Source organism: Camelus ferus, chromosome 5 (assembly GCF_009834535.1).
Source record: "Camelus ferus isolate YT-003-E chromosome 5, BCGSAC_Cfer_1.0, whole genome shotgun sequence".
Lineage (NCBI taxonomy): Eukaryota > Metazoa > Chordata > Mammalia > Artiodactyla > Camelidae > Camelus > Camelus ferus.
Genome location: NC_045700.1, coordinates 16,931,148 through 16,951,990, shown reverse-complemented (window position 1 = coordinate 16,951,990; position 20,843 = coordinate 16,931,148). Strand labels below are relative to the sequence as shown.

Sequence of the window (20,843 nt, the reverse complement as noted above, 5' to 3'; positions counted from 1 at the left end):
AAGAAGGATGAGTGAATCCAAACCAAGAGAGTAATTTTGAAAAATTATACTTGATTTTAGAATTCAGCCAGAGGTACATGAACCACAGATGTTCACCACCCCTCCCAGGACCAAGTTCATTTTCAGCAGCCCAAGCGAGACGACTGGAAATGAAGTAAGTAGAACAAGGCAACCCTGGCATTGCCTTGCTCAGTCTCCACAGCTTGCTTTATACATTCTGCTCAGTGTTTTAAATTAAAAGAGCTTCTGGTATAAGTAAATTACATACGGACACTTTTCTCCAGAATAGGTAAGTTCTCATTCAGTCTGAAATGTATATTCCCATAGTTTTGTCTTCCTATTTCCCATCGTCTAAACCTAAACATGCCTTATCCATCCTTATAGACTCAGCCCAAGTTCCAGCTTCTGTGAAGATCTGCCCAAAGTTTGAATCCAAGTGAATTTCTCTTACTGAAACCTCTGTGATAGCAGGTTTTATTGCTTAGTGATTATTACACGAACATCTGTCTTGCCTCCTTAATTGGGACTTTATGTATATCATTTATTGTTTTGGAATCTAAAGCATTCCTAGCCCTCTTCTGGGCTGATGGAAGGTGTTGAAAGTGAATAAAATAGGTTATTTGGACCCTATTCCATTATACTTACTCAAAGTGGAGAACCCATCTGAACCCTCTAGGATGAATCTGTTTTTTTCCTCCATATAAATCATTGATGACATTTCTGCTGTTTTTAAATTTTTTTCTTAAAAAAATTATTTTTGGGGGGAGAGGTAATTACGTTCATTTATTTATTCATTTTAATGGAGGTACTGGGGATTGAATCCAGGACTTCATGTATGCTAAGCATGCACTTTACCTGTAAGCTACACCCTCCCCACACATTTTGCTTTATATTTCTGCCATTAATTTTAAAAGTGTTGGGAAAATAATTTTTGATTTGTACACGAAATAATGTACTGCTTTTCAGAATAAAAACACATGAGTCATTTTTGTTATGAATAATTTAGGTATTTGGATATATTCTATTTCTGGATAAAATAGTTCAAAAATAGGATTTTAGTGATGCATGTGTGATATATATTTAAAAACAAAAATAAAAATCTTGAGAGTTTGCCTTTGTAGTAAATTCATTCATTCAAATTGTTTTCTCTCAAGACCCAAAAATGCTAGGGCATTACCAGCTTTGAGTTTATCCTGAAAAAGAAAAGAAAAGGTTTTATTTTAAAGCATTATTTAATGGTTGTTTTAAGGTACCTATAAAGCATCTTTATCAGGCTTTTAAAAAGTCAGTTCCCCAATGTGAGAAAAAATATTAGCAGGTTAAACAATAAATCTTTTGACCCATGTTTTGCCCCAGTATTTAAAAATTATATTCATATAGAACCATCTTTTAAAAGCAAAAATATAAGTGATTTGTAGTATATTTGTGCTTTTATTATTTTTCCTACTTCTCAAATATGTTGACAATCATGGACAAAACATGCTGGAATTTTGGAATTTTTAAACATGCAAATAATGTGTATGTATAAGTAACATATGTAAAATATGTATTTGTTTTATACTTATTTTTATAATAACAGTTTCTAATGAAACATTTCTGCAAATGCATTTTATATAGAATAATACAATGATAAGTTTCAGTATATTAGAAACAAAATTACACTATGACCCAACAATTCTACTCCTAGTTATATATCCAGAAGAATTAAAAATAGGGACTCATATTTATTTGTATATGATGTTCATAACAGCACTATTCACAGCAGCCACGAAAGATGGAAACACCCTAAGCATATGTCAACAGATGAATAGATTTTTTAAATACGATGTATACGTAAATAGAATATTCAGCTCCCAAAAGGAGTTTTATTGAGATATAATTATCATATAATCCTATATAAGTTTAAGGGGTTCAGCGTAATGATTTGACTTACATATATCATGAAATGATGTCCACAGCAAGTTTAGTGAACATCCATCATCTCATATAGATACAACATGAAAGAAATAGAAAAAAAATTTTTTTCCTTGTGATGAAAACTCTTAGGATTTACCCTCTTAGCTTTCACATATAACATACAGCAGTGTTAATTATATTTATCATGTTGTACCTTTCAACCCTAGTATTATTTATCTTGTAACTGTATGTTTGTGCATTTGACTGCCCTCATCCAGTTCCCTTTGTCCCTCTATTTGAAATCAAAGTTTGAAACTTGGTTGTAGGAGGGGAGGAAAACTATATGGGGGAGAACCTCTTAGGAAAATGACCTTTGGAAACCTCTACAAAACCCTCCAGTGGCTTTTAAGGACTATTTGGAGTCAAATACAGAGAAAAAGTACAGTTTAGGACCATCGAACGACAGAGCTGGAAATAGTGCCCAGAAGCCATTTAGCCATACACAACCTTCTCATTGTATGCACTGTCCTTTCACATGGCACTGAATCAAAGGTAAGCTCTTTGGGAGGAAGAAAAGCGATACAAATGAAGAATCTCAGAATATTGTATGAGTATGTACATTTATAAATTTCTCATGAGAAGAAGGCTGCCAGATTTTTTTCACCTTCTCCCCAGCTATAGACCAGATCAGCTCCTCAGAAAGAACTCCTGTGATCTGAGGGGTAACTTTGTGATGCCCTAATTGATACATGTCCAGCTTGCAAAGGGCAGGCATATAGCCAACATGGGGTTGTGTGACATCCATACCATTAACGTCTATCTTTATATCATGACCGCTTCAGGGTTCTCACACAGCCTTGCAGAGTGGGTCATCTGAGGCAGGGACCTCATATTCAGGCACCTTCCCTGAGTCATACTTGGGCCATCCTCCTCCAGAGGAAGATCCAGAAGTGATTACTGCTGCTCTGAGAAAGTGCTTTACTGTTTAAAATAGATTGGTATGTCTGTTTCTGTTTAAGTTCATTGGTCCTTTTTCTAGATTCCACATATAAGTGATATCATATGATATTTTTCTTTCTTTTTCTGGCTTACTTCACTTAGAACGACAGTCTCCAGGTCCATCCATGTTGCTGCAAATGAAATTATTTTATTATCTTTTTGTGGCTGAGTAGTATTGCATTGTGTAAATATACCACAACTTCTTTATCCAGTTATCTGTCAGTGGACATTTAGGTTATTTCCATGTTTTGGCTGTTGTAAATAGTGACTATACTTCACTAAAATAAATAAATGAGTAAAAAACAAAATAAAAGACTGATACAGAGTATCCTTCAAAGGAGATACATTTCTGTGTGTTGGGTGGAGACCTGATCCTGGAGTCAAAAGATTTGGGGTTGGGTCCATGTGCTGTAATCCAACAGTTATTTCGTTTTTGTCAGATCACTCAGCCTCCGAGTCCTGCTTTCCTTCTCTGCGTCTACATGGTGAGATGCATTTGCCTGACTACCTCCCAGTGTTGTTGTGCTCATCAAATGGATTTATTTATTTCATTTACCTATTATTAGTGAAATTTCACCTTCATGTGGCTCAAAATTCAAAATGTATAACATGTACGTTTTCTTTCACTACTGCTACCCAGTCACTACTTTATCTTCCTAGAGTTATCAGTTTCTTGTCTTTTTCCAGAGATATTTTATACATATATAAGCAAATACTCAAATGTAGGTTTATAATTTTTTTCACATATATATAGTATACTGTACACAAATGTAAGTGTACTATGTGCATTTTTTGCACCTTGCTTAACTTTATATCTTGGAAATGGATTATTAACATTTTTTATGGCTGTATAGATTCCATAGTATGGATATATTATTATTTAAGTATTCCATTGTTGATTGTTTTTAGTCTTTACAACATTCATTGAGTATCCTTGTACAGAATGTCATGAGTTTGTGACAGTATAAAATTTTTATTCCAGATTTTTTGAAAAATTGAAAGTGATAAGCATATAAAATTAAATAATAAAAGACATGTAATAGTAATTATTATTATTCCATTAAAGCCTTAATCAGGATACTTGGGGTAATCTGGTTTCAGTTTAATTTTGGTTAACTTTATGGAAAGTTTTTCATTTTCAACCTTTGTGAGAAGAAAAAGAAAAAATAAATTTAGTATTGCTTCCTACTTTAATACATAAATATTTAACAATTCAAAAAAGACTTTAGTGCCTTAAGGTGAATAAGTGCCAAAGGAGACACTTCCTGTTTAAAGCACTCTGAGGTTTCCCAGTTGATAACCTGCAACTAGGTCATATTGAAATGAAATCTTCTTGGCATCTGTTAATGTGCTTCAGATCTACTGAAAAGATACAATGAGCTATATCCTTATCAATTAAAGCAGAGAATTAGAGTCGAAGAGAACTTTTGGATTCTAGTTCAGAAGAAAGACAAGGCTTATACAAAGGATTTTGACTGGGACTTCTGTAAGATTTGTCAAGAATTTCTATATCCCTTTGTTTTCATGTTTGGCTATCCCTGTCCCCTAGTAGTGATTGACAGTGAAGTCTTGGGAAGAACTTGTTTTGTTGGCGTGGATGTGGGATGGGAAGGGGATGGCAAAGTTATCTCATTTTAAGGTCATTTTCGTTCAGAAGTCTGTGGGGGCAGAATAGGCAGTGGCAGCATTAAGGCACGTTTACCCACCGTAAAAGTCAAATGCGGAAAGAAAAAAAAAATCCAGTTACTTAAGGGTTCTGGATCCTTGAGTCCTGTTAATCAAGACTTTAGTCTCAATATCCAAATAGCTGGAGTCATTACCACTTTTGAGATGGGTAGATTTGTAACAAATAGTAAAGGAAAAATTTAGACATTTTTCTTATTTATGTAACATGCAAACATAAATATATTATTATAATGTGCTTCTTTACAGTTTTCTTTCTTGGCCTTAGGAATTTAGTTATACTAGGTTGACTTTCAGCTTTTTAACTTTCCTTTGCCCTTTGATAGGTCAGCTATTTCTGGAGGTCAAGTAACAGTTCTAGGAATGTTAAGTGTCGTGGTTTCTCTGTTCTTTGTTATCACATATCAAAGTGCTTGGAAACCAAACACAGTGAGAGCAGGAAAATTCAGGAAGGAGATCATGAAGTAAAAGGTGTGTACCTTTGTTTCTGCATCAAATTCTTCCATGGATTCTATCAGTTTCCCAGGTTCCAGCTCACCTAGTGGAAAGGGGTAATCACTTCCCAAAATGACTTTATCCTGAAAAAAGAAAAAACATTGTTATCTCTAATTCTTTAAAGCATCAGATAACCTCTTATAAACTTAATTATATTTACTTGTTACAAGCTCTCCTGTGGTAACATAACAAATTTCTTCCTGATTAACAGAAGCAAACTGATCTAAAATTTTTAAGATTTAATGGATTCAAACATTTTCTCCAGCAGGTGTCACTGTTAGGTCTTTTAAAGCTACAAATCAACCCCTATCCTCCTTTGGTTTTTTTTATTTGTTCGTTTTGTTTTTTTAAATTCAAATAACTGAAATACAGAAATACTCAAAAATAAAAAGCAGGTGTTTATTTAATAAAGCATGCTGATGTCTTCAAGTGAAATTAAGGATTCTGTATTTTTTAGAATGATGCATTGCAGTTGATCCCACAATTTTTGAAAACATACTCAAGTTAAAAAGGCAAAAATTAAAAAAAAAAATTGGGTGAAAAGAAAAGAAAAAAACAAACAAATAAAAACCAACCAACCCCCCCAAACAATTATTATCTCTGTAAACTAGATTGTTGTTTGTCTTTTAATGATGTAACTTTGAACTTCTATTTGACACTTTGATAGCAAAGTACCCAGGTTTGTGTGTCTACAGGTGTATAAAGCAGCATGTCAGGCAGTGTGCTAAAATCTAGATTACCCTGGTCAACCTAACAGAAATGGGAATCGGTGGGCTCAAGATGGCAGAGTAGGAGGATCCTGAGCTCACCTCCTGCCAAACCAAAATAGAACTACTGACTTTCTACTCTGAGAATGACCTGAAGACCAGCAGAAAAATTTTAACACAACTGAAAATACAAAGAAAGAACCACAACTTGACAGTTAGGAGTGGCGGAGACATGCCCCTCTAGTCAGGACTCACACTCCTGGCATGGTGACCCATAAGCCAGAGGAAAATCCCAACCGTGGAGGTCCTCCCTGAGGAGCGAGGGGTCCAGGTCCCACATTGGGCTCCCTAGCCTGGTGGCCCTGCACTGGGAAGACGAGCACTCAAAAAGTTTCTGACTTTGAAAACTAGTGGGGTTATGTTTGGGAGAGCTAGAGGCTGTAGGAAACCGAGTCTCCATTCTTAAAGGGCATATGCAAAAACTCATTTGCTCCAAGTCTCAGCGCAGAGGCAGCAGTTTGAAAGGAGCCTGGGTGAGACCTACTTGCTGATCTTGGAGAGTCTTGTAGAAAGAGGCAGGGGGCATCTGGGACTCCCCCCTGGGGACTGAGATGCTTGTGTCAGCCATTTTTGTGAGCTCGTTCTACCATGCTGACACTGGCCCTGGTGGGCACTCTTTTGGAATCCTCCCTCTATACTGTTAGTGCCAGGGTCCAACCTCACCTCCCAGCATATCTGCAACACTCAGCCTTGCCACAGCAGAAGAGCTCATGCAGCCCATATAGGGGATACTGCTGAAGCATCTGGTTCTGGTGGCCAGAGGGGACGATGCAGCTGGGCCCCATGGGAATCGCCTACATAAGGCCACTTCCCCAAGATTAGGAATTATAACCAACCTATCTAGTACACATAAATAAACTTAGAGAATTAGGCAAAATTAGGAGACAGAGGAGTATGTTTCAGACAAAAGACCATGACAAAAACCTGAGAAAAAGAACTAAATGAAATGGAGACAAGCAATGTACCTGATACAGAATTCAAGATAATGATCATAAAGCTACTCACCAAGCTCAGGAGAAAAATGTATGAACAGTGAGGACTTGAACGAGGAGTTAAAAAATATAAAAAAGAACCAATCAGAGCTGAAGAATACACTAATGGAGGGAATCAATGGCAGATTAGATCATATAGAAGAATGGACCAGCGATCTGGAAGACAGAATAGTACAAATCACCCAAGCCAAACAGAAAAAAGAGAAGGAATTTTAAAAAATGAGGATAGTTTAAGGGACCTTGGAACAACATCAGGTGTACTCACATTCACACTACAAGTGACCCAGAAAGGGAAGAGAAAGGGGCAGAAGATATATTTGAAGAAATAGCTGAAAATTTCCCTAACCTGAGGAAAGAAACAGACATCCAGGCCCAGGTAACACAGAGAGTCAGTCCCAAACAAGATGAACCCAAAGAGACCCACACCATGACATGTCATAATGAAAATGGCAAAAGTTAAAGGGAGAATTTTAAAGGCAACAAGAGAAAAACAGCTAGTCACATACGAGAGAACCCCCATTAGACTATCAGCTGATTTTTTAGCAGAAAATCTGCAGCTTAGAAGAGAATGGCATGATATATTTAAAGTGCTAAACGGAAAAAATTTACAACAAAGAATACTCTACTAGGCAAGCTTATCATTCAGAATTGAAGGAGAGATAGAGTTTCCCAGATAAGCAAAAGCTAAAAGAGTTTATCACCACTAAACTGCGCCTGCAAAAATGTTAAAGGGTCTTCTTCCAATGGGGAAGAAAAGGCCATAACTAATCATAAGAAAATAAAGGCAAATATGTAGTAAAGGCAGTGGATCAGCCACTTAAAAAGCTAATGTGAAGGTTAAAAGACAAGTTGTAAAATCAGCTGTAACTACAATAAGTAGTTAAGGGATACACAAAGTGAAAAGATGTAAAATACTATGTCAAAAATATAAAATGGGGGAGGAATGTAAAAATGTATTGCTTCCAGAATACACTAGAACTTAAGCAACTATCTAATTAAAACCATCTGGATAAAGAAGATGTGATATATTTATACAATGGAATACTATTCAGCCATAAAAATGACAACATAATGCCATTTGCAGCAACATGGATGTCCCTGGAGAATGTCATTCTAAGTGAAGTAAGCCAGAAAGAGGAGGAAAAGTACCATATGAGACTGCTCATATGTGAAATCTAAAAAAAAAAAGAACATAAATACAACAGAAACAGACTCATAGACATAGAATACAAACTTGTGGTTGCCAGATGGGAGGGGGTGGGAAGGGACAGACTGGGAGTTCAAAATTTGTAGATACTGACATGTATGTATAGAATAGATACACAAGGTTATACTGTATAGCACAGGGAAATATATACAAGATCTTGTGGTAGCTCATGGTGAAAAAGTATGTGACAATGAATATATATATGTTCATGTATATCTGAAAAATTGTGTTCTACACTGGAAACTGACAACATTGTAAACTGACTATAACTAAATAAAAAAAAAACATAAAATAAAATGAATACATATTCTTTCTAAAAAACACCAAAACCATCTGCTACGTATGTAAACCTCATGGTAACCATAAACCAAAAACCTAATAGATACACAAAAATAAAGAAAAAGGAACCAAACATAATGCTAAAGGAAATCATTAAATCACAAGGAAAGCAACTAAAGAAGAAAGGAACAAATGTGTTCCAGTGATGTTCACTAACTTGAAAAAGCATGTGCACCCCTATATTCACTGCAAACTTACTTAAAATAGCCAAGGTATGGAAGCAACCTAAGTGTCCGCCAATAGGTGAATGAATAAAGAAGATGTGGTATTCAATGAATGACCAATAGGCACATGAAAAAAATGCTCGATATCACTAATTATCAGAGAAATGCAAATCAAAACTATAATGAAGTATCACCTCACACCAGTTAGAATGGCCAACATTCAAATGTCCACAAATGATAAATGCTGGAGAGGCTGTAGGGAAAAGGGAACCCTCCTACACTGATACAGTTTGGGGCAACCATTGTGGAAAACAGTATAGAGATTCCTCAAAAGACTGAAAATAGACTGACCGTATGACCCAACAGTCACACTCCTGGGCATATATCCAGAGGGAACCCTAAATCAAAAAGACACCTACACCCCAATGTTCATAGCAGCACTATTTACAATAGCCAAGACATGTAAATAACCTAAATGTCCAACAGATGACTGGATAAAGCAGTTGTGGTGTATGCATACAATGGAATACTACTCAGCCATAAAAACGACAACATAATGCCATTTGCAGCAACATGGATGGCCCTGGAGAATGTCATTCTAAGTGAAGTAAGCCAGAAAAAGTAAGAAAAATACTATATGATATCACTTGTAAGTGGAATCTAAAAAAAAGAACATATGAACTTATATATAAAACAGAAACAGACTCACAGACATAGAATACAAACTGGAGGTTGCCAGTAGGGAGAGGGGTGGGAAGGGATAAACTGGGAGTTTGAGATTTGGAGATACTGACTGATATATATAAAACAGATAAACAAGTTTATACTGTATAGCACAGGGAAATATATTCAATATCTTGTAGCAGCTTACAGTGAAAAAGAATATGAATATGAATATATGCATATTCATGTATGGCTGAAGAATTGTGCTGTACACCAGAAATTGACACAGTATTGTAAACTGACTATACCTCAATAAAAAGAGTTGTTGTACACACACACACACACAAATATTATGCAGTCAAAAAAGAATGAGACTTTGCCATTTGCGACAAGGATGGACCCCAAAGATATTATGCTAAGTGAAATGTCATAAAAAGAAAGACAAATACAATATGATTTCACTTATATGTGGAATCTAAAAACAAAAAAGAACAAATAAAACAGACCTATAAATACAGAGAAAAATACTGGTGGTTGCTAGAGGGGAGGAATTGGGGGGGAGCAAAATGGGTGAAGGGAATTAAGGAGTACAAACCTCCATTTATAAGATAAGTAAGTCACAGGGACAATGTACAGCATAGGGAATAGAGTCAATAATATTGTAATAACTATATGGTGACAGATAGTTACTAGACATGTGATTAATATATAGTATATATAAATGTCAAATCACTATGTTGTACACTTGAATATAATATTGTAAGTCAGCTATACTTTAATTTTAAAAAGTACAATGGATAAGGATATGATATTTTTATATAATGAAATAGTATACAGCAATAAATGAACATATTTTGAAGAAAAAAAACTGGAAATGATCCTTGTCCTAAGGGAATGCATAATGTAGTAAGAGAGATGTTAAGTCAATAATGGCAGTCTGTCAAATTAAAATAAGAACACAATTTCAACCAGAAATTTACATCTAGAAAGTATCCCACTCATATGCATACAATGGAAACATATATAAGGAAATTAATTGCAATATTATTTGTAGCAGCAAAAGACTATCAAACTAAATTATAGCATATCCAAAAATAAAAAGGAGTGAGGGGTATTTACAAATGCTGAAATGAAATAATTACCAAGTTACAGTGTAAAGGGGAATGATCTTGAAGTTCTATTGTGAAGAAGGGAAAAAAGTCTGGGACAACTTACCTGCTGTGCTCATATTTCTGTTTCTAACAAGGGACCGGTAGACACACAAATACGTGTTTGTATGTATACAGTCTACTTCAGAAATGGTAGCCAAGAAACAACAGTGGTCTCCACGATTGAAGACTTATGTTTGGGGGTGTAGGTGATCTGCCTTCTTTTTTTAGAGATATAATTCACATTCCATAAAATTCACCCTTTTAAAGTGTGCAGTTCTGTGGGTTTTAGTGTATATATGTATTTTGGGTGGGTGGGGGAGGTAATTAGGTCTATTTGTTTATTTTTATTTATTTATTTATTTAATGGAGGTACTGGGAATTGAACCCAGGACCTCGTACAAGCTGAGTGTGCACTCTACCACTTGAGCTATACCCCCACTCCTGTATAATCTTGTATTTGTGTAATCATGCCCACGATCTAATTCCAGAACACTCTTAGCACCTCAGAAGTAAACCCCATACTCATTAGCAGGCACTCCTTATTCCCTCCTCCCTCCAGACCCTGGAAAACACTAATTTACCTTCTGTGTCTATGGAATTGCCTCTTCTGATACTTCATATAAATAGAATTGTAATATGTCGCTTTCTTTTATTTAGTATATCGTTTTCAAGGTTTATCCATGTTGTAGCCTAAATCAGTACTTCCTTCCTTTTTGGGCCAAATAATATTCCATTGTATAGATATACCACATTTTATTTATCCATTCATCAGAAGGTGAATGTATGGGTTGTTTCTACTTTTTGGCGGTTATGATAATGCTACTCTGAACAATTGTGTACAAGTTTTTTTTTTATGTGTGTGAACATGTGTTTATTTCTCCTGGGTATATACCTAGGAGTGGAATTGGTAAGTCCACGTTTATTATGTTGAGGAAATATTTTTCACAGTGGCTGCAGTATTCTCCATTCCCAACAGCAATGTATGAGAGTTCCAATTTCTCCAAATCCTCACCAACACTTGTTATTGACCTTTTTTTTTTTGATAATAGCTATCATGGTGGGTGTTAAATGGTATCTTATTGTGGTTTTGATTTGCATTTCTATAGTGACTAATTATGCTGAACATCTTTTCAAGTGCTCGTTGGCTCATATGTCTTTAGAGAAATATCTATTCAGATCCTCTGTGTCAATTCAAGCCCGTGTGCTTTCTTTTTATTGTTGAGTTGTAAGAGTTCTTTATATTTTTGAAATACTAGAGAGTCATCAGATGTATGATTTACAAATATTTTCTTTATTCTGTGGGTTGTCTTTTCGCTTTACTGGTTGTATCTTTTGAAGCACAAATTTTAAAATTGTGATGAATTTAATCTATTTTCTTTGGTTGCTTGTGCTCTTGGTATCATATTTAAGGAATTATTGCCTAAAATGGCACAAAGATTTACAGCTATGTTTTCTTCTAAGAGTTTGTAGTTTTAACTCTTCCATTTTAGGTCTTTGGTCCATTTTCAGTTATTTTTCATGTATGGTGTAAAACAGAGGTCCAAATTAATTATTATTGATATTTCAGTGTGAATATCCAGTTGTCCTACTACATCATGCTGGAAAGTCTGTTCTTTCTTCATTGAATTGTACTGGCACCTTTGTTCAAAATAAGTTATCTTCATGTTTGTCCTTAAGCCACTTCCACACAGTTTTGATTACTGTATGTATCTTTGTAGAAAGTTTTGAAATTGAGAGTGTGAGTCTTCCAACTTTGTTCTTCTTTTTCAAAATTGTTTTGGCTATTCTGAGTCCCTTGCATTTCCATATGAATTTAAGGATCAACTTGTCAGTTCCTGCCAAAAAAGAAAAGACCTGTGGATTTTTAATAGAGATTGCATTAAATCCGTAGATCAGTGTGAGGAGTATTGCCGTTTAGCAATATTAAGTTTTCCAACCAATGAACATGGAATATCTTTTCATTTAAGTCTTCTTTAATTTCCTTCAACAATGTTTTGTTGTTTAGTGTCCAAGTCTTACACTTCTTTAATTGAATTGACTCCAGTATTTTATTCCCTTGATGCTGATGTAAATGGAATTGCCTCCTCAACTTCGTTTATGGATTATTCAATGCTAGGATATAGAAATATGGGTAATTGTATATTTTTCTTGCATATTTTATATCTATTTTGTATATTTATCATACAACATTGTTGAATCTGTTTATTGGCCCAGAGGTTTATTTGTGGATTCTGTACGATTTTTTGTATATATAAGGTCATGTCATCTGCAGATAATTTTGCTCCTTCTTTTCTAATTTGTATGCCTTTTATTTATTTTTCCTGCTTAAATTCCCTGGCTACAATCTCCAGTACAACGTTTAATAGAAATGGTGAGCGCAGAATCTTTCAATCTTCTACGATTAAAGTAAAAGTATGTTGATTAGGTATGATGTTAGTTGTGGGTTTTTCATGAATGTTCTTTATCAGGTTGAAGAAGTTCCTTTCTACTAGTGTTTGAGTATTTTTATCGTGAAAGGCTACTGAATCTTGTTGAGTGCTTTTTCTAAATTTATTGAAATGATCGTGTAGTTTTTGTCCTTTATTAATACGGTGTATGACATCGATTGATTTTCTATGTTGAAACAACTTTGCATTTCTGGGATAAATCCCAACTGGATATAGTGTATAATTGTTGCTATATATTGCTAGATTCAGTTTAATAAATATTGTTGAGGAAATTTACATCTATGTTCTAAGGGATATTGGTCTGCAGTTTTCTTATGATTTCTTTTTCTGGTTTTGGTATCAGTGTGATGTTGGCCTCAGAATAAGTTAGAAAGTGTTGCTTTCTTTTGTATTTTTTTTTGAAGAGTTTGTGAAGGATTGGTTGTAGTTCTTTTTAAAAGTTTTAATACAATTTAGCAGTAAAGCCATCTAGTCCTGGGCTTTTCTTTGTGTGAAGTTTTAAAATCACTAATTCAATCCCTTGTTATAGGCTTATTCAGATTTTCTATTTCTTCTTCAGTCAGTTACTATAGTATTTCTAGGAATTTCTTCATTTCATTTCAGTTACCTAATTTGTTAGAAACAATTGCTGATATTTTTTCTTATGATTCTTTTTATTTCTGTAAGCTCTGTAGTAATACCCTCCTCTTTCATTTCCAGTTTTAGTAATTTGAATCTTTCTTTTTTCTTGGTCAGTCTAGCTAAAAATTGGCTAATTTTGTTGATTTTCTTAAAGAACCAAGTTTTAGTTTTATTGATTTTATTATTGTTTTTTCATTCTCTAATTCCTTTATATCTGCTTTAATATCTATTATTTCCTTTCTTATGCTAGCTTTGGGTTTAGTTTACTTTTCCCCCCTAGTTTCTTAAGGGGGACATATAGACTATTGATTAGAGATCTTTCTTTTTAATATAGGCATTTTGCAGCTGTAGATTTCCTAGTAAGTACTGCTTTAGCTGCATTTCATGAGTTTTGGGATATTTTGTCCTATATTACATTTGTCTTAAACATTTTCTAATTTCCTTTATGATTTCTTCTCTGCCTAGTGTCATTTCATTTCAGCCTGAGGGATACCCTCTAGCATTTCCTGTGTGACTACTAGCGTTGACTTCTCTTGGTTTTTATTTATTTGAGAATATTTTCATTTCTCCTCATTCTTGGAGGATAGTTTTGCTGGATATAGAGTTTGATTTATAAGTTTGTGTGTGTGTGTGTGTGTGTGTGTGTGTGTGTGTGTGTGTGTGTGTGTATTTGTGCTTTAGATATGTCTTCCTCTGCATACTGGCCTCCATGGTTTTTGATGAGGGCTAAGGGTAGAGCAATGGGGAATATCAACACTAGGGGTAGAGTAGTTGTAAGAAATGGAAGACAGAGGGAGAATGTCCAGAAAACAAGGAGAGAGGACCAGTGAGGCAGAGAAGGGAAGACAGAAAAGAAGTGGTATTTAAAAAAAAAATGCATTGAGAGATATTTGAAGGCAAAAGTGCTTAATAAGTAATGCTACAGAAGAGGATGAAAAAGATAAGGACTGAAGAGGCTGTTGGATTTGGCAGCCTTATTAAGTGCACTTTCAGCAGAGTGATGGAGGGAAAAATGGATGCACAGGATGAAAAGTAAATGAATGGTGAAAAAATGTTAAGTGTTGACTACTCATATCTCTTAGCTTGGGTTTCCCTCTTCTCTTTAATTATCACTCTCTTTGTGTTGCTTGGGCAATCTCCTCCATAAACAAAGATCTAGTTCCCAAGCTTAAAGTCCTGGGTATGCAGCTGCCTGCTAGACACTTCCATTTGGCTGCCTTACAGGCAATTAAAACTCAACATGTTATCTAATATTGAAGTCCTCATCTTAATATCTATGCAACATCATGGTCATTCTCATTCCCTCTCTTATTCTCTTCTCTCACCCACCGCCCCCATCTCATCCATTTGCTTTCTGGGTATCCTGTTTGCACCTCCAGGTTCATTCTCTGTCCTTCTTTACTCCTATTTGCCCCTTGGAAGCTGACCTGTATGTACTGTACAGCAGGTTCCCTTGACCTCAGGCTTCTAATTGGGTTTAGCTAATGGGCAACATAGGCAGGGGGTTGAAGAATGGAGGGAAGTGTTTATTCCCCAGCTACCTTCCTTTGGAGTTGTCAGCCGGGCTCTAACTATAAATCTCAGCTGCTGTTAGCAGGCCCTTTTCACAGAGCTCTCTCTGTCTTCAAGTTTTGGGCCTGGAATGGTAAAGGAGCTTCCCATACCTTTGTAAATCATCCATTTATTAATCTTTTCTTTAGTTTTTTCAGTTCAATTCAATTCTTATTTTCTGCTGGAATCCGGAATGAGTCACACTGTGTTCCAGTTATACCAAATTTTTAGTTTCCTGACTTTACTAGGTTTATCCTCTGGTTGGAATGCCCTGTCCAGCCCCAAACTCCTGTTTTTAATTGGTTAATTAATTAATGTGGTAGACAACTTTTTATTTTGACAGAATTTCAAACAGTTAGATAGATATGTCTCAAGGTAATTCAGGGATCTGCCATGTAACCTTTACCCAGATTCACCAGTTGTTTATATCTTGCCCCCTTTGCTTTTTCATTTTCTCTGTATAGATATTTGTGTACATATCCACATTTTTCTGAACCATATGCAAGTTGGGGACATTGTGGCCCTTTACTCCTAAATAAATTAGAGTTTATTCCCAAGAAAAATGACATTTTCTTATATAACCAAAGTATAGCTCTTAAAATCAGGAAATTTAAGAAATTGATATAATGTTACTGTATTATCCCCAGTTCATACTCAAACTTTGCCAGTTGTCCGCCACTTATTTTTCCTGGTTCAGGATTCAGTTGATATTAAATTTAGGTTTCATGTCTCTGAAGTTTCCCTTAATTTAGAACAGTTAATTTTTGGGGGGAGGTCACCCTTAACTTGGATATTTTTGAAGACTACAGTCCAGTTATTTTACAGAACGTCCCTCTATTGTATTTTATAGAATTTTATAGAATGTCAGTTTGTGTTTGATCTTTCCTCATAATTACATACAAATTATGCATTTAAAAGTGATGTTGTGTCTTTTTCAGTGCTTTGCATCAGGAGCACATGACACCAGTTTGTCATAGTATTGGTGATTTTGGATCATTTAGTTAAGTTGGGGCCCACCAGGTTTCTCTATTATAATGTTACTATTTTTTCCTTCATGATTAAAAAGAAATTTGTGGGACTTTAGTTTGCTTAAAAACCCCTCCTAGGAAACCCACTCAATTAACTGTTAGCCTTGAAACTAGTCTAAGACTTTAACCAATAATGTAAAGAGGCTAATTGTCTTTAACTAGATAGTCATCTCCTTTTTTAAAATCCAGTTTAATAATACCTGTCTTAACCATTTTCCCCCTAGAAGATGTCTCTGCCAAGATAGAAACTTTGAATTGGGTTAAGGAAGCCTCTTCTTTTGAAACAAGTTGACCTATGCTTATAACCAACCTGAGAATGGCTTTGTGTGTTGAAGGAATGAATGCTTGAATATATGAAAGAGGGAAGTCTGATTGTTACCAGGCTTGAAATATTAAATGTATTCTGAATACTCTAACTTTGAGGTATCGTGAGAATAAATGACACTTTGATTTCTATTAGAAAGGAAGGATTTTCCTAGGTTTTATGAATATATTTACATAAACTAGTATGGGAAAGTATATAATAAAGTTTAGAGGAAGGCCATGATAGACTAACAACTGTATCTCTAGATTCCACTATTGATGTACTGTATAAAACCAAGCAAATAGACCTGCTGGGAGAAGCCCTGAAGACTGAAAGTTATGTTTCCTCACATCTGTGCCAACAGCTGATCTCATTCTGAACTGCGTGCTTGGTATTCACTGGAGGTTCATTTGCCCTTATTTCTACTCCTTTTGCTAAAGATGTTTACAATTCCAAAACACAACATAATTTTTGAAAAGTCCCAAGCTTATATTACATTTGTCAGCCACATTAACATGAAATTGAAAGCTAGAAAATAATTTTTCTTTCTAGTCAGGAATTCTTCCATTCCTAGTATTATGGCCTTCTCAGATATATATTGGGGGGGGTAATTAGGTATTTATCTGTTTATTTATTTATTTATTTGTTCATTCATTCATTCATTCATTCATTCATTCATTTAGAGGTACTGGGGACTGAACCCAGGACTTCGTGCATGCTAAGCATGTGCTCTACCACTGAGCTATACCCTCCCCCCACAGATATATTTTAAGTGGGGAGGGATCTGTTCTGTTCTAAGGTGGAGAAAGCAAATGATTTTAAAGCAGAAATGAATAGTATTCCTTTGTACTTCATCCTTTGTGGTTAAGACACTTCCCTCTCCTCCTGCCTAACTTGATTTTGGAAGCCTGTTGCAGAATACCAATTTAATTATTTAATTATTTAATGCAGTATTTAATTATTATTTAATAGCTATTGTTCACAACTCCTCTCTATAGGAGGTTAATTATCCACTTGTGATAATCTGATTTGTAAATTTTTTCTACCTATTTATCTATCTGTACACCTTTTATTGATACCTTCTGATAAACTTCTGACCATTTCTAACTTATTAGTGATTTCTTAACAGAGACGGAAGAAGGCATAAAGGAACAGGAAGTGAAGTTCTTGTTGATTGCATTTCTTGTTCAGAGAAGGGATAGTAGCAGGGAAAAGGTGGGGAGAAGAGATTCTTTAAGAGTCAAATGGTCCTGTAGGGTGAAGGTCACATACTCCATTGCTTGATACTAGTCTCTACTTAATAGATGCTTGATAAATATTTCTTGAGTTAGAAATACTTTTTGTATCTCTGTTTCTACCCCCGTTATCTCATAACTGCAAACTGAGTGTGTTTTAAATGGATTACATACCAAGTCCTGGTTGACGAAGCATAGGATATGTCCTTGCCTTATTTTCCATTCATCTAGGCTCCCTGGGATACCCAAGACTCTCGTGACATCTCAGGCACCCAAGCAATGTATCTCTTCCTGGCCTCCTCAAAGCTAGAACCTTCTTCTTTCTTCTTGTGTGTGATCCAGGATTCTGTTCCCTTGGGATTGACCATAGTCATGAACCAATTTTTAAGGATATCTGTGTGAATGTAATATTTGACAACATCTACGTTTTAGTAGGACCTTTCTAAAGATTCTGTTAAACCCGAAGGAATAATTCTACTGGTAGACATTTTAGGTACCATGGCTGCATTTTCTGAGATCCTGAAATTATACCTTCCCTGATTTTCTTTATTAGACAGGCATTGGGTTTCTTTATTAGATGGTAAAGCAGTGGATAATTCTGATTGATTTCTCAGCACTAACATTCTGCCCCCAACATACATTTTCCTCCCCAAAGCCAGCAGCACACACTGTCTAGGAAGTCAAAGACTTACTGAGCTGATAATAATAGCGATTAATATTCCTGTCAGGGAAAAGAAAGAAGCTGCTCACCTGTTGAGATGCATTAACTTTCCCACATTTTCAGGGAATGCTGCAAACACTGAAAGACGTGACTTACTAAGGGAATTCAAATAGTGGAAGAGAATTCATTTGTCTTCTGTAAAAGGAACAATTAACTATCTCCTCATTAGCATGTTTCATTAGTAGCATTTGCAGTAAATACAACATACCTCTATTTTAACATAAAATTCTAGTATATCAAGGATTCAGTTTGTTCCCTGAGATATAATTTCCTAGAGAAGGAGCCTGATTTAATTCAATCAATGCAACGTAAGATTAGTCTTATATCCACAAGATCATTACACAATTCAATTAGGCAAACATTAACTTAACACCTACTGTGTGTAAAGCACTGGAATCAGTGATACAAATTACTGACATCTGTACCGTCCTTTGGCATATGTTATGTTAACTTCTCACATCAACTCTGTCAGGTTATCACCTCCATTTCACAATTGAGGAAAATTGAGGCTGTGAGGGTAAGTGAGTTGATATTAAAGGTCATCCAGCTAACAAGCAATCAAGCCAGGACTTGAATTCTCTCTCACTTACCACACCTTCTTGAGAAGGTAGTTAAGTTATACTCTTGTTCTCAGGAAGCTTATAGGCATCAAAATGGTTCCACTCTTACGAGGACTGCAGTGCACAAGAAAACATCATTTAGCCAGAATACTTACAAACAGAAATATTAAAATACATTTAAATTTCAAGTCAAGTGGAAATATTTCTAATACATATGATATATGTACTCCACTGCCTACAGTAGCCATGGAAATAATCAAATCTTGGTGATAAAGGACCTCTTCATTTCTTCCAGATCATCCTTACTCTTTAAAACCCCTGAATAGAGCAGTCTTGAATGTTGAAGATGTAGAAGGCCTGGAAAAGGAATGAAGAAACTCTGGCTTTTAGGCCTGACTGGTCTCTAGCTTAGGTTCATTTTCTGACCCACAGATCAAATGCCCAACACAAAATCCTGTTTATGCTTCTTATAAAAATAGGGGTGTAAAATGCTCCAAATGACACTGTTACTTCTAAAAGTGAACCATGTATTTTACTGTAAGATAAAACACTTTCTATTTTGCAGAACAGGAATTTCTGATTTCTCTTTTAAAAATAAAGAAAAGAACACATGAATAGATGTTTTTGTTTGGGAGGCTGAAAGTAACTTGCAGAGAGAGGCCTCTTTAATTTTTTTAAAAAATGGAAATGAAAGTCACATAACAAAATTAATCATTTAAAAAAATTTTTAATTTTATTTTGGTGGGGGAGGTAATTAGGATTGATGGGTGGATTGATTGATTGATTGATTGATAATGGCAGATTGAACCCAGGACTTTGTGCATGCTCATGCTAGGCATGTACTCTACCACTGAGCTAGACCCTCCCCTCTTTAAAATTAACCGTTTTAAAGCATACACTCTAGTAACATTTAGTACATTCACAGTGTTATGCAACCATCACCTCTATCTAGTTCTAAGACATTTTCGTACCTTGAAAGGAGACCTTGTGAGCATTAAGAAGTCACTCCCCATTCCCAACACCCTCTGGCAACCACTATTCTGCTGTCTGTCTCTGTGGGTTTATCTCTACTAGATTTTTTACATAAACAGAATCATACAATATGTGACCTTTGTGTCTGACTTATGTCACTTAGCATGTTTTCATGGTCCTTTCATGTTGTATCATGCATCAGTATTTCTTTTTATGGCTGAAAACAATATAATAATCCATTGTATGGATATGCCACATTTTGTTTATTCATTAATATGTTAACAGACACTTGGGTTGTTTCTACCTTTTGCCTATTGCAAATAGTGCTGTTATGAATGCTTGTGTACAACCATTTGTTTGAATACCTGTTTTCAATTCTTTTGAGTATATACCTAGGAGTGACATTGTTGGGACATGCTTATTCTATGGTTAACTTTTTGTAGATCCACCAAACTGTTTTCCACAGCAGCTTCACCATTTTATATTCCAACCAGCAATGTACAAGAGTTCCAGTTTCTTCACATTCTTGTCAGTATTTTCCATTTTTTCAACATTAGTCATCCTGGTGAGTATGAATTGGCATTTCATTGTGGTTTTGATGTGCCTTTCCCTAAGGACCAGTGATGCTGAACATCTTTACAGGTGCTTGTTAGCCATTTATATGTATCTTCCTTGGAGAAGTGTTTATTCAGATCCTTTGCCCAATTCAGTTGGGTTATGTGTCTTTTTATGATTGAATTGTAAGAGTTCTTTATACATTTAGATACAGGTCCCTTATAAGACATATGACCCTATAGTGAATTTTTCATTAAAGTGATTGTACTTTCAGCTCCAGAATTTCTATTTGATTCCTTTTCATAGTTTCTATATATTTATTGATAGTGTCCTTTTGTTCAGACATTGTTCTTTTGGTTTCCTGTAGTTCTTAGTCTATGATTTTCTTTATTTCTTTGAGCACATTTAAGTCTGTTGATATAAAGTCATTGTCTAGTAAGTCCAGTGTCTCTCCAGTGACAGTTTCTGTTAGCTTCTTTTTTTCATCTTGAAT

The 20,843-nt window shown here is 35.3% G+C and overlaps 1 protein-coding gene across 8 annotated transcripts in view; it reads right to left on the bottom strand.

The window, feature by feature from the left end:
* Nucleotides 1-985: 985 nt before the first annotated feature.
* ACMSD (aminocarboxymuconate semialdehyde decarboxylase) overlaps nt 986-20,843 on the bottom strand; it is a 59,278-nt gene continuing 39,420 nt past the window's right edge. For 2 of the 8 annotated variants that reach the window (XR_004319794.1, XR_004319798.1), the window contains 3 exons: nt 18,854-18,937; nt 17,717-18,772; nt 11,627-12,468 (listed from right to left, as the gene is read on the bottom strand). Coding sequence is in view for 2 of the 8 variants with exons in the window: in XM_032479345.1 (XP_032335236.1) it covers nt 1,131-1,193; nt 5,058-5,156 (162 nt within the window). In the remaining 6 variants the exon portion in view is untranslated. Of the gene's footprint in view, nt 1,194-5,057; nt 5,157-11,626; nt 12,469-17,716; nt 18,938-20,843 lie in introns of those variants that run through there. The other 6 variants (XM_032479345.1, XM_006186785.3, XR_004319793.1 and 3 more) reach the window with 4 other exon arrangements.